Genomic DNA, 15,028 nt, shown 5'->3' with positions numbered 1-15,028 from the left:
TAGCTATATAGGGTATATGACTATACAATAACTATATAGGGTATATGACTATACAATAGCTATATAGGGTATATGACTATACAATAACTATAGGGTATGACTACAATAACTATATAGGGTATATGACTATACAATAGCTATATAGGGTATATGACTATACAATAACTATATAGGGTATATGACTATACAATAGCTATATAGGGTATATGACTATACAATAACTATATAGGGTATATGACTATACAATAACTATATAGGGTATATGACTATACAATAACTATATAAGGTATGACTATACAATAACTATATAGGGTATGACTATACAATAACTATAAAGGGTATGACTATACAATAACTATATAGGGTATATGACTATACAATAACTATATAGGGTATGGCTATACAATAACTATATAGGGTATATGACTATACAATAACTATAGGGTATGACTATACAATAACTATATAGGGTATATGACTATACAATAACGATATAGGGTATGACTATACAATAACTATAGGGTATGACTATACAATAACTATATAGGGTATGACTATACAATAGCTATATAGGGTATATGACTATACAATAACTATATAGGGTATATGACTATACAATAACTATAGGGTATGACTACACTAACTATATAGGGTATGACTATACAATAACTATAGGGTATGGCTATACAATAACTATAGGGTATGACTATACAATAACTATAGGATATGACTATACAATAACTATATAGGGTATGACTATACAATAACTATAGGGTATGACTATACAATAACTATATAGGGTATGACTATACAATAACTATAGGGTATGACTATACAATAACTATAGGGTATGACTATACAATAACTATATAGGGTATGACTATACAATAACTATATAGGGTATGACTATACAATAACTATAGGATATGACTATACAATAACTATATAGGGTATGGCTATACAATGACTTAATTAGATATGACTGTTCAATAACTACATAGCCAAGTTATATGGAGATGGCTGATATAGGCTTTGCCTGATGCCATATCCTATTGCATTTGCAATAAAATTTATTGAAGTCAAAATACCTGTTACATTAAATTTACTTTGGGGATAGATGATCACACAACCAGCAATGCAGATCAATAGTTGTCAATGTAATCTCACTTTTATACTTGTCACAGAAAGTTAAAAAAAAAAAAGAAAAAGCATTTAAAAAAAAAAATTGAAAGTAATCAATTCAGACAAGTACATAATTATATCACCCTGACAAGTGACCAAAGAGACAAGTATGGACACAAGTTACCGATGATGTTGACACCTGTTTGTGTGAATCTGTCTGGTCCAGCAGGAGTGTTTTAATTTAAGTTGAAAAATGATGTTTCTAATTATTGTAAAAATCAATACAGTGTAATGCTATATAGTATGTTATACATCAGATAGGTAGATATATATTAGGCCTAGAAATCTGTGGTAGACACTTGTCATAGTTCAACATCAACACTTACAAAAATGATTTTGAATATTCTGTGTTATTGAATAAAAACTTTAATTACAAATAGTATCCGAAAGCTTTATCACATAATGAAACATATTGATGATGTAACTTTCAGATGTGGAAGCCAAAAATCTTAAAAAAGGAATGTTTTTCAACCCTGACCCCTACATCAAGATGACAATTCACCCAGGAAAGCTATGTCCGTCCACATCCCACCACCATCATGAGTTACGAACAAGTATATGTCCAAACACCACCAACCCACACTGGCCCCATGCGGTGAGTATCTCTCGTGATGTCAACACTACTACAAATTGTGGTGTGTTGTCGGTCCCCGAAAAACAATTTCTAGGCCAGGTAATGAAAAAGTTAAGTCATCAACATTCAGAATATATACATTGTATCTCGTGCAGACAAAGGGTAATTTATGATCATTATGATAATACAGTTCTTCTTTTTATGAAAGGTTCACTTGAACTTTATTTTAATTTTGTAACAATGACTCGTCACTGTAACCCATTTAACCTTTTCTCTCCAGACATTTGCATTTGAATCGTATCCAACTGATATAATGGAATTTGAAATCAAAGACAAATTTGCCAAAAGTCGTCCAACAATCAGTCGTTTCCTGGGTCGGGCTGCACTGACTGTACAGAAAGTGATGGACAAGTCTGGTAAAAGGTAAGTATAAGAGACAGTTTACCTATACTATAATGTGTGAGTATATATTATGTCATATTATGTGGATATGAAAAATTTAATAGATATTATTATTAGAGAAATGCAAAAAACATTTAATACTTATAGGAAGTCACAAGTGAAGTCTCGTTATAAATATGATATTGTTTGAGAAATAGACTAATACTTACAGGGATTTTACAGGTCATGTGTAAGGAAGTATTGTTTGTAGGGAGGTAAAGGAACAAGTATGTTTGTAGGATTAAAAGCTAAAGTGATCCCAGACTGACTTGCTGCAGTGAGTTATAAAACTCAATTAAGAAAAGAGAGAGGGGAAAAGAGTTATATCTATTGTATAACTAGTGATTCCCCATTATATTTCTTATAGAAGAAAATTACTTATAATCTAATACTGTAGCACTGCTTATCTGGTTTTTGGCTCAGCAGTGACCCAGGGTCATTAAATTGGGCTGTATCATGCCGAGACGATCAATGTTTTTTCGAAAGAATGATGTACTTTAATTTTTAAGGTCACAGGGGTCATTCAAATGTGTTTTATCATTGACCCCCAAAATATTTGATCAAATGACCCCCCCCCCCCCCAACCCCAACCCCAACCCCACCCAACCCCACTCCAGTCAGGCCTTCTTCTAGTCATCCTCCCAGTCAGACCTGCCTCTAGTCACCCTCCCAGGCAGACCCACCCCTAGTCACACTCCCAGTCAGACCTACCTCTAGTCACCCTCCCAGTCAGACCCACCTCTAGTCACCTTCCCAGTCAGGCCCACCTCTAGTCACCCTCCCAGTCAGACCCACCTCTAGTCACCTTCCCAGTCAGGCCCACCTCTAGTCACCCTCCCAGTCAGACCCACCTCTAGTCACCCTCCCAGTCAGACCCACCTCTAGTCACCCTCCCAGTCAGACCCACCTCTAGTCACCCTCCCAGTCAGACCCACCTCTAGTCACCCTCCCAGTCAGACCCACCTCTAGTCACCCCCCAGTCAGGCCTATCTCTAGTCACCTTCCCAGTCAGGCCCACCTCACCCTCCCAGTCAGACCCACCTCTAGTCACCCTCCCAGTCAGGCCCACCTCTAGTCACCCTCCCAGTCAGACCCACCTCTAGTCACCTTTCCAGTCAGACCCACCTCTAGTCACCTTCCCAGTCAGGCCCACCTCTAGTCACCCTCCCAGTCAGACCCACCTCTGGTCACCCTCCCAGTCAGATCCACCTCTAGTCACCTTCCCAGTCAGGCCCACCTCTAGTCACCCTCCCAGTCAGACCCACCTCTAGTCACCCTCCCAGTCAGACCCACCTCTAGTCACCCTCCCAGTCAGACCCACCTCAAGTCACCCTCCCAGTCAGACCCACCTCTAGTCACCCTCCCAGTCAGGCCTATCTCTAGTCACCTTCCCAGTCAGGCCCACCTCTAGTCACCCTCCCAGTCAGACCCACCTCTAGTCACCCTCCCAGTCAGACTCACCTCTAGTCACCCTCCCAGTCAGGCCCACCTCTAGTCACCCTCCCAGTCAGACCCACCTCTAGTCACCTTTCCAGTCAGACCCACCTCTAGTCACCCTCCCAGTCAGGCCCACCTCTAGTCACCCTCCAGTTAGACCCACATCTAGTAACCCTCCCAGTCAGACCCACCTCTAGTCACCCTCCCAGTCAGGCCCACCTCTAGTCACCCTCCCAGTCAGGCCCACCTCTAGTCACCCTCCCAGTCAGACCCACCTCTGGTCACCCTCCCAGTCAGATCCACCTCTAGTCACCCTCCCAGTCAGACCCACCTCTAGTCACTCTCCCAGTCAGACCCACCTCTAATCACCTCCCAGTCAGGCCCACCTTTCGACACTGTCACTCTCCCAGTCAGACCCCACCTCTAGTCACCCTCCCAGTCAGACCCACCTCTAGTCACCCTCCCAGTCAGGCCCACCTCTAGTCACCCTCCCAGTCAGACCCACCTCTAGTCACCCTCCCAGTCAGACCCACCTCTAGTCACCCTCCCAATCAGATCCACCTCTAGTCACCCTCCCAGTCAGACCCACCTCTAGTCACCCTCCCAGTCAGGCCTATCTCTAGTCACCCTCCCAGTAAGACACACCTCTAGTCACCCTCCCAGTCAGACCCACCTCTAGTCACCCTCCCAGTCAGACTCACCTCTAGTCACCTTCCTAGACAGGCCTACCTCTAGTCACCCTCCCAGTCAGGCCCACCTCTAGTCACACTCCCAGTCAGACACACCTGTAGTCACCCTCCCAGTCAGACCTACCTCTAGTCACCCTCCAAGTCAGACCTACCTCTAGTCACCTTCAAGTCGGACCCACCTCTGGTCACCCTCCCAGTCAGGCCCACCTCTAGCCACCCTCCAAGTCGGACCTACCTCTAGTCACCTCCAAGTCGGACCTACCTCTAGTCACCTCCAAGTCGGACCTACCTCTGGTCACCTTCCTAGTCAGGCCCACCTCTAGTCACTCAACCATTCAGACCCACCTCTATTCTGTAGTGACCCTTCTGTTGTTGAGACTATCACCAGGCCTATTATAATCAGAGATGAAAATCTGTTAGCCTTTTTAACTCCCAAAAAATGGCTTATTCTATTTATTATTTCCACTAAATAAATAAATTTCAGCCTTTATTAAGATTTTCCATTTTCATCTCTGTATAATACAGTTCTGATTATTTTACAGTCCTGTATCTTTTTGCTTGGACCTGACCAAGAGAAATCCATCAGATAGTGTGAGTGGCATTCTGAAATTTAGTGCAGGCATAGACACCTGGAAGGAAGGTGACACGGCCAAACGCAAGACAGCTACACTTAAACGTAAGTTAGAATATAGAGTCAGTCTCCAAATGTGAAACAAAAGATGAATGGTTTCAAAACTGTACAGTTGTAAATATAAAATATCGACTTAACAGTAAACATAACTGATGTATTTAAGTTATGTTAGAAATTAAATGTTTTTATTTACATGGCAATGCCATGATATGCTGTAATATCAATTAACAAGTCTAAGAAAGAAGTGTGATTTAAATGACTGTAAATTAAAATATTTACTATCAAAATAGCTGTTATGTTTTAAAGATTCCACTGTAAGTAATAAATATTCAATTTTAAATTAAATCCAATAAGAATTTATCTTAGTTTAAATCCAGTAAGAATCTATTTAATACAGCGAAATATGTAGAGCTGGCAATATGATGTTTGCCTGTAATTGTCATTTATTATGACTATAAATGTCAGCAAGGTTGTTCAGATGCTTATATTTCATTGTGGACACCTATTGCCGTCTTATTCATATTCTAATTTCCTAGCACTCAATATGATGTTTGCATGCAAATCACTGTCATTTATAACAACTATGAATACAATGCCAAGGAATTTCAAATGCTCGAATAGATATGTCTATTTACGAACACATGTTCATGGAAGAACATGTCGACAAATAAGTTTTATGCGATGAATATTAATTTGATGTGAAATGTTTTTCAGATGCACAATCTGAAGATGAAGGTCAGACAAAAAGAGAAAGGAAGCCAAATTTCCGAAAGTCCTCTTTACCAGAAAATATCGCCCTACAGAGGAGTGTAAATCGGTGTCCATTGCACCATCACACTGACCTTGAAATGGCAATGACAGCTGATGACAGCAACTCGGAGGACCAGGAGGATTCTGGGATATCAATGTATAATATCTCAAACTCACAAAGCCGTATCCCTGGCGATGTAGACATTGACTTGGTGGAGAATAAAGAGGAACTACTTAGCTGTAGTCCTCCCAATCTTGCGTCAGTTCCAAGTATAATATGTGATTTTCATAACCATCTTGATGTACCCAACTCGCGGACTGATGAAACTGTGACTCCGTCTAGTAGTGATAATTCAGGGGGCTCAGAGATTACTCCTGAGCCAAATCACAGACAGAATGTCCCGTCACTGGATGCATGGGTGACCACAACTTTGTCCAGTGACGATCACAGCCTAACAGTCCCTAGCATGGCCTCGGATTCGTCTGACGGCTGGACTGCGGCTGTGTCCACCGACCCTGTTGTGGATAGTAATGGGGATATAGATTCTACAGGACTAGATTCTGCGGCTGTGTTAGAGGCAGAGAATGCTCTGGAGTCTGCTGCTGTGTTAGAGGCAAAGAATGCTCTCACATCTAGTAAAACAAGGGCTAGCAAGCCTTTACCTTTAATACCCAGTGATTGTACTCAACCGAATGATCAGGATTCCATGGACAACAGCTCGTTTAATCAAATATTACCTGGGGAGGGGACATCTTGTGGTCCCTCATCTCCTAGGGAGGGGACATCTTGTGATCTCTCATCTCCTAGGGAGGGGACATCTTCATCTTGTGGTCCCTCATCTCCTAGGGAGGGGACATCTTGTGGTCTCTTATCTCCTAGGGAGGGGACATCTTGTGGTTTCTCATCTCCTAGGGAGGGGACATCTTATGGCCTCTCTTCTCCTAGGGAGGAGACATCATGTGGTCTCTCATCTTCTAGGGAGGGGACATCTTGTGGCCTCTCTTCTCCTAGGGAGGGGACATCATGTGGCCTCTCTTCTCCTAGGGAGGAGACACCTTGTGGTCAATCTTCTGGAAATGTGATAGCTGCAGATCTTTCCTTGCCAGTAGTATGTAGTGGTGTTAGTGATATGAATGTGATAGTTTCGGATGTGACTTCTTCGGATGTTATAAGTGTGATATCTAGCACAGTGGTGTCCCCAGTAGCGGATTCTAGTGCCTCAGGGTGTGTGATAGGTGGTGCAACTTCTCTGGGGCACATGACGGATGGAGGTATTGGTGATGGAGTAGACAACATGGCAGGTAGTGTGGTGACTAATGGTGAGGTGGTATCACCGTGTGTGGCACCACCTAGCTTGCCACCGCGGACGTACAAAGCTCCGCCACTGCCACCGAGACAGCGGAGTGATGATGCACCACCTCTACCACCACGTACGCCAGAGAGGAACGACAAACCTTCCTTCACACCAGGCGCACTCATGAGCCCTGGAACTTCTTCTTTGGTACCGGAACCTGGATCTTTAGAGCTGCCCCCACCTCCCCTCCCACCTCGTAGGTACAGCCCTATCCCTCACCTCTCTGTAGGTGGAGGGGCTGTGGGGGCAGTGTTAGAGCGAGAGGATAGTGCCAGTGACAGAAACAGCTTCGACAGCATGGAAACTTTTCAAGGTTCACAGGAGAATCTCTTGTCTGAATCTCCTAATGTGATAGGTGCGGAGGGTGTGACAACCCGCCCACGTGCCATGCGTACAGACAATGATGCCCCAGGGCTGGAGGAGGAGGGTGGTAAGAAACGACGGAGAAGGAAAAAGAATTCAGGGGATAGTAGTAGCAATAGTAGTTTGAGTGAATCGCCTCTGCATAATGGTAGTAAGAGTGGAAGACACAATGAGTCACCCCAGGGTGGTAAGAGTAATCGACACAGCACCAGTGATCCATCCCTGCCCCCGACTGGTAAGGCAGGAAGCAATAGACAAAACAGCAGTGGGGGAGGGGGCAGCGGCACAGTGTTTGCTCAGCTTGCCATGCTCCCCTCCATCGAGTCAGTTGTGTCAAGGGACTCGCGTAGATCCTCCACCAGCCCGAGTTCACGGTCAGTGGAGGTAAGTCCACGTGCTAGTCCATTATCTATGCAAACTTCATATTCGGACTCTGTGTCAGATAGGTCGCGTTACTCCAACAGGCGCAGCCTGCCACACAACGACACGACCTTCAAGCAGGCTGACCTCCTCCATGCCACACCCCAGCGTCCTCAATATGACAGACATTCGGGTATCATATCTGCTACTCCCAATAGCGCCTCACCCCCCAGGGTAGTGCCGAGAGGTAGGATTCTCAGTGAAGAAGAGAAACAACAAAATAGGGAACAAATTGTTCAACAATTACAGAAATGGACTCAGAAATTAAAGGATAAAGGAAAAAGTGATACGGACGACACAATTTCTGTCACAAGTAGTGAGGGAACAGTCAGTGGTTGTGATAATTTAAGTTTTCAGAATGATGCGACAGGTGTTTTAGCCCCACAGGTTCCTTCCAGTGCTCAGTCTCCGGCCCATCCAACAGCTGGTAGCAGGGCATCTGTGGCATCCAACTCCTCCGAGACTCTGAGCTCTACAGCTGAGGGAGGTAATGTTGCGGACAACGTTGACGGTGATAAGAATGGTAGCAGTAGTAAACCAAGTGATGCGTCGCCCTCCAACGCAGTGGTCTGGCAACTACGACAGCCTCAGCAAAATTCATCCAACTCAAGTCAAAGCCAGCGTCAAAGTAAAGGTAATTAGGGTAAAACCAGTACCACTGGTGAGGACTGTACATAGTTTGTCCGTTCCACATCAGTACCACTGGTGAGGACTGTACATAGTTTGTTCGTTCCACATCATAGTTTGTCTGTTCCACACCAGTATCACTGGTGAGGACTGTACATAGTTTGTCCGTTCCACATCATAGTTTGTCCGTTCCACATCAGTACCACTGGTGAGGACTGTACATAGTTTGTCCGTTCCACATCATAGTTTGTCCGTTCCACATCATAGTTTGTCTGTTCCACACAAGTATCACTGGTGAGGACTGTACATAGTTCGTCCGTTCCACATCAGTATCACTGGTGAGGACTGTACATAGTTTGTCCGTTCCACATCAGTACCACTGGTGGGGACTGTACATAGTTTGTCTGTTCCACATCAGTACCACTGGTGAGGACTGTACATAGTTTGTCCGTTCCACATCAGTACTGGTAAGGACTGTACATAGTTTGTCTGTTCCACATCAGTACCACTGGTGAGGACTGTACATAGTTTGTCCGTTCCACATCAGTACCACTGGTGGGGACTGTACATAGTTTGTCCGTTCCACATCAGTACCACTGGTGAGGACTGTACATAGTTTGTCCATTCCACATCAGTACCACCGGTGAGGACTGTACATAGTTTGTCCATTCCACATCAGTACCACTGGTGAGGACTGTACATAGTTTGTCCGTTCCACATCAGTACCACTGGTAAGGACTGTACATAGTTTGTCCGTTCCACATCAGTACCACTGGTGAGGACTGTACATAGTTTGTCCGTTCCACACCAGTATCACTGGTGAGGACTGTACATAGTTTGTCCGTTCCACATCAGTATCACTGGTGAGGACTGTACATAGTTTGTCCGTTCCACGTCGGTATCACTGGTGGGGACTGTACATAGTTTGTCCGTTCCACGTCGGTATCACTTGTGGGGACTGTACATAGTTTGTCTGTTCCACATCAGTACCACTGGTGAGGACTGTAATAGTTTGTCTGTTCCACATCAGTACCACTGGTGAGGACTGTACATAGTTTGTCCGTTCCACATCAGTACTGGTGAGGACTGTACATAGTTTGTCCGTTCCACATCAGTACCACTGGTGGGGACTGTACATAGTTTGTCCGTTCCACATCAGTATCACTGGTGAGGACTGTACATAGTTTGTCTGTTCCACATCAGTATCATTGGTGGGGAATGTACATAGTTTGTCCGTTCCACATTGGTACCACTGGTGAGGACTGTACATAGTTTCTCCGTTCCACGTCGGTATCACTGGTGGGGAATGTACATAGTTTGTCCGTTCCACATTGGTACCACTGGTGAGGACTGTAATAGTTTGTCCGTTCCACATCAGTACCACTGGTGAGGACTGTACATAGTTTGTCCGTTCCACGTCGGTATCACTGGTGGGGAATGTACATAGTTTGTCCGTTCCACACCAGTATCACTGGTGAGGACTGTACATAGTTTGTCCGTTCCACATCAGTATCATTGGTGAGGACAGTACATAGTTTGTCCGTTCCACATCAGCACAACTGGTGAGGACTGTACATAGTTTGTCCGTTCCACATCAGTATCATTGGTGAGGACTGTACATAGTTTGTCCGTTCCACATCAGTATCATTGGTGAGGACTGTACATAGTTTGTCCGTTCCACATCAGTACCACTGGTGAGGACTGTACATAGTTTGTCCGTTCCACATCAGTACCACTGGTGAGGACTGTACATAGTTTGTCCGTTCCACATCAGTACCACTGGTGAGGACTGTACATAGTTTGTCCGTTCCACATCAGTACCACTGGTAAGGACTGTACATAGTTTGTCCGTTCCACATCAGTACCACCGGTGAGGACTGTACATAGTTTGTCCGTTCCACATCAGTACTGGTAAGGACTGTACATAGTTTGTCCGTTCCACATCGGTACTGGTAAGGACTGTACATAGTTTGTCCGTTCCACATCGGTATCATTGGTGAGGACTGTACATAGTTTATCCGTTCCACATCAGTACTGGTGAGGACTGTACATAGTTTGTCTGTTCCACATCAGTACCACTGGTGGGGACTGTACATAGTTTGTCCGTTCCACATCAGTATCACCGGTGGGGACTGTACATAGTTTGTCCGTTCCACATCAGTACCACTGGTGAGGACTGTACATAGTTTGTCCGTTCCACATCAGTATCACTGGTGAGGACTGTACATAGTTTGTCCGTTCCACACGTTCCACATCAGTATCACTGGTGAGGACTGTACATAGTTTGTCCGTTCCACATCAGTATCACCGGTGGGGACTGTACATAGTTTGTCCGTTCCACATCAGTACCACTGGTGAGGACTGTACATAGTTTGTCCGTTCCACGTCGGTATCACTGGTAAGGACTGTACATAGTTTGTCCGTTCCACATCAGTACTGGTAAGGACTGTACATAGTTTGTCCGTTCCACATCAGTACCACTGGTGGGGACTGTACATAGTTTGTCCGTTCCACATCAGTACCACTGGTGAGGACTGTACATAGTTTGTCCGTTCCACATCAGTACTGGTGAGGACTGTACATAGTTTGTCCGTTCCACATCAGTATCACTGGTGAGGACTGTACATAGTTTGTCCGTTCCACATCAGTACCACTGGTGAGGACTGTACATAGTTTGTCTGTTCCACATCAGTACCACTGGTAAGGACTGTACATAGTTTGTCCGTTCCACATCAGTATCACTGGTGGGGACTGTACATAGTTTGTCCGTTCCACATCAGTACCACTGGTGAGGACTGTACATAGTTTGTCCGTTCCACACCAGTATCATTGGTGGGGACTGTACATAGTTTGTCCGTTCCACATCAGTACCACTGGTGGGGACTGTACATAGTTTGTCCGTTCCACATCAGTACCACTGGTAAGGACTGTACATAGTTTGTCCGTTCCACACGTTCCACATCAGTATCACTGGTGAGGACTGTACATAGTTTGTCCGTTCCACACCAGTACCACTGGGAGGAGTGGAGCCACATATGTGATACATGTAGGCTTACAATTTGTCTGTCAATCCAACACCTGTTCTTCTCGGAAAGACTAAAAGTTGCAAAATTATCCATCTGTGAGTCATAATGTCACATTGTCTGATGGCATATCTTTTAAACTTTAAAATTTAAAATTGTGTGTGTTTTTATACCTTTCATATAGATTAGTGGTTTGATTGATACAGTTGTTTACATTTACCTAAGACATATTAAGATACATCCAGGTGATGTTTTTCTAAGGATAGTAGCACTGTATATGTGCTTTTTCCTTTTGAAAAAATATAGGCTGCCAACATTCTAATTGTGCTTTCCTTTGATAGAAGGTAGTCAGTCCCCATTGCCAAAACTCCCTGCCAGAAAGAAGTATGTCCGCGTTGAACCCACCCCTGGGGACGAACCCCTGCCCCCTGGCTGGGAGGCTAGAGTGGACAGTCATGGACGTATATTCTATATCGACCATATAAACCGTACAACAACCTGGCAAAAACCTCAGAATGGTCAGCGAGCCGTCCAAAGGCGGCCGACCATCAGCTCTGAACAGAGACAACAGTTGGACAGAAGGTAAGGTCTCATTACCAGGCAAGGTGTGCTACACGGAGTTTTAATATTTCCAGCTTAAGTGTAATATTAAAGAGTTTTAATATTTCCAGCTTTGAAGTAATATTTATAACGGGGATTTTACAATTGATTGTATTCACATCAACAATACAAACAGTATATCTAATTTTTCCCGTCCACAGATATCAAAGCATTAGGAGAACTATCACACAGAGCCAGCAGGACACCGAGAACACATCGGCAGAGAGCACTTCATCAGGTAGGCTTGTAGATTGGTCAGTCTGTCAACCATCTGTTGACTACAACACTGTTTAGAACATTGGTCAGTCTGTCAGCGATCGGTATGTTCTATCAACACTGTTTAGAACATTGGTCAGTCTGTCAGCGATCTGTATGTTCTATCAACACTGTTTAGGACATTGGTCAGTCTGTCAGCGATCTGTTGGCTACAAAACACTAATCTACAGATGATTAAACAGGACCACAGGGATCTAATAGACATGACAAAATTATGATTGCCTCCAAAATTGTATATATTTAATTTAAATCTTTTCAGACATATATTCTAAAGGAACAATATTGGTCTGTGTCTGTGACTAGAATAAATAACCTGTGTGTTCTTTGAAGAGTAGCTTAAATGATTGTTGTAGGTAAATTTTGAAAACATTTTAAAGATTAAGAAGACATAATTTGAATTTTAACAGAATTTAATTGTTTAAATGAGGAAGACTTGATTTGTATTTTTAGAAAGGAATGTTGTTTAAGTCAGGGATTCCTGTACTTTCTGCAAAGACATCAATAGAATTTCATTGTTTGAGGGAGGATATTTATATTTTCTGAGAAGACATACATGGTATTTTTGCAAAAGAATATTGTTGTTTAAGTTGGGGATTCCTGTACTTTCTGCAAAGACATAAATGGAATTTTGTTGTTTGAGGGAGGATATTTATATTTTCTGAGAAGACATACATGGAATTTTTACACCAGAGTTTTGTTGTTTGAGGATATTCATATTTTGTGTGAAGAGAGACATGGAATTTTTACACCAGAGTTTTGTTGTTTGAGGATATTTATATTTTGTGTGAAGACAGACATGGAATTTTTACACCAGAGTTTTGTTGTTATTTAGGAGGGAGTGACAACAGTCCTCAGACGTCAGCCCAGTCTCGTATCCCTGTACCTCCCCCGCCTACACTGCCACCTACAGAAATCCAGGACAACAGACTACCAGCCATCAAATTTCTTACCCGTTCAGACTTCTTCCCGATTCTTCAGAGCAATGATGTAAGAAGACATGTCTAAAGACTAAATCCCAGTAGAAAAATAAAATGGTCTTACATTTTCACATTTGTTTTCAAAGTCAGCATCTTTTTATGCTGAAAAATATACTGTTAGCTAAAGTACACCCTATTACATTGTGGATTGCGTATGTAAATCTAATACAGTCGAACCTTTCAATAAAGGCTACTGCAGGAAGCTAATGAAAAGTGGCTTTTATAATAAGTGGTCTGTATATAGAGGTTCTTACATTTTGAGATATTGTGAACCTAAACAGGTGGCCTGTATAGACAGGTTTTCTTATGCACAGGTGGCCTGTATAGACAGGTTTTCTTATGCACAGGTGGCCTGTATAGACAGGTTTTCTTATGCACAGGTGGCCTTCAGAGCAGGTTGATCTATGTATTTTTCCACATCCTCAGTACAAAATATAATGAATAACCATATCATAGGATTTAAAATGTACCAATTAATCAGCAACAAGAATTAAACAAATATTATATACAAGGTTTATCTTAACACAAACAGTATATGTTACAATGAGAACATTTCAAGAACAATATTACGATGATCGGTCTTGAAATGTTGCGTACATATTGTTATGTATGCATGTTTGTGTAAAGATAAACCTTGTATATGTGTATATAACTAGATTCAATTTGATGAATTTTATAAAAGGGAATTAAACAAATCTAATGCAGGAAATCTTTTGATTATGATAGATAATATTTATGCTTAAATGTTTGCCAATTTAGATCTTAGGTAAAATGTGAAAAGATAAAATTTTGTAGAAACAAAATGGGAAAAAATAATAAAATGGTTTGAAATGTTTTGTTTGCAGAGAGCTATGGTGGAGTATAACCGAAACGGAACATTAAAACATATGATCAGTAAAATCCGAAGAGATGCCAAAAACTTTGATCGGTAAGAGATGATATTTCTGTGACCTGTATATGTGTATTGTCTTTCTGTGACCTGTATTGTTTTTCTGTGACCTGTATTGTCTTTCTGTTACCTTTAATGTCTGTGATCTGTATTGTCTGTGACCTGTATTGTCTTTATGTGACCTGTATTGTCTTTCTGTTACCTGTATTGTCTTTCTGTGACCTGTATTGTTTTTCTGTGACCTGTATTGTCTTTCTGTTACCTTTATTGTCTGTGATCTGTATTGTCTGTGACCTGTATTGTCTTTCTGTGACCTGTATATGTGTATTGTCTTTCAGTAACCTGTATTGTCTTTCTGTGACCTGTATTGTCTTTCTGTGACCTGTATTGTCTGTGACCTGTATTGTCTTTCTGTCACCTGTATTGTCTTTCTGTCACCTGTATTGTCTTTCTGTCGTCTTTGGTATCTTTCACACTCTGTTGTAGAAATAAATGTGTAGAAGATACTCTATCAAACGTTATAATATCACTTTGAAAGAAGACATTGATAACTGTAAAGATATATATTTAATGATAATGATATTTTACTACTTTTCATACTGAAAGCATTCTGCTATTTTATAATTGCTTTAAAATTAAATATACTTTCATTGTGTCCTTTTCTACTGCAAGTATTTTGTGTGTGCTGATTCATCATAGCTTTGATCTGTTTTAGTTTGGTTATATGCTAAAATTTTGATACATAAGCGGTGTTTAGAAACGAAAGCTAGTTTATGAAGGAGTCTGTGTGTATT

The 15,028-nt window shown here is 42.3% G+C and overlaps 1 protein-coding gene across 1 annotated transcript in view; it reads left to right on the top strand.

The window, feature by feature from the left end:
• The window catches only part of LOC117344121 (E3 ubiquitin-protein ligase HECW2-like), a 63,359-nt gene that overhangs the window by 30,423 nt on the left and 17,908 nt on the right, over positions 1-15,028 (top strand). The window contains exons 6-13 of the mRNA XM_033906767.1: positions 1,614-1,777; positions 2,037-2,179; positions 4,866-4,999; positions 5,669-8,476; positions 11,834-12,074; positions 12,254-12,330; positions 13,201-13,355; positions 14,191-14,273. Of these exons, the coding sequence (XP_033762658.1) occupies positions 1,614-1,777; positions 2,037-2,179; positions 4,866-4,999; positions 5,669-8,476; positions 11,834-12,074; positions 12,254-12,330; positions 13,201-13,355; positions 14,191-14,273 (3,805 nt within the window). The remainder of the gene's footprint in view (positions 1-1,613; positions 1,778-2,036; positions 2,180-4,865; positions 5,000-5,668; positions 8,477-11,833; positions 12,075-12,253; positions 12,331-13,200; positions 13,356-14,190; positions 14,274-15,028) is intronic.

Source organism: Pecten maximus, chromosome 15 (genome assembly GCF_902652985.1).
Source record: "Pecten maximus chromosome 15, xPecMax1.1, whole genome shotgun sequence".
NCBI classification, from domain to species: Eukaryota; Metazoa; Mollusca; class Bivalvia; order Pectinida; family Pectinidae; genus Pecten; species Pecten maximus.
This window is presented reverse-complemented; position numbering and strand designations above follow the sequence as displayed.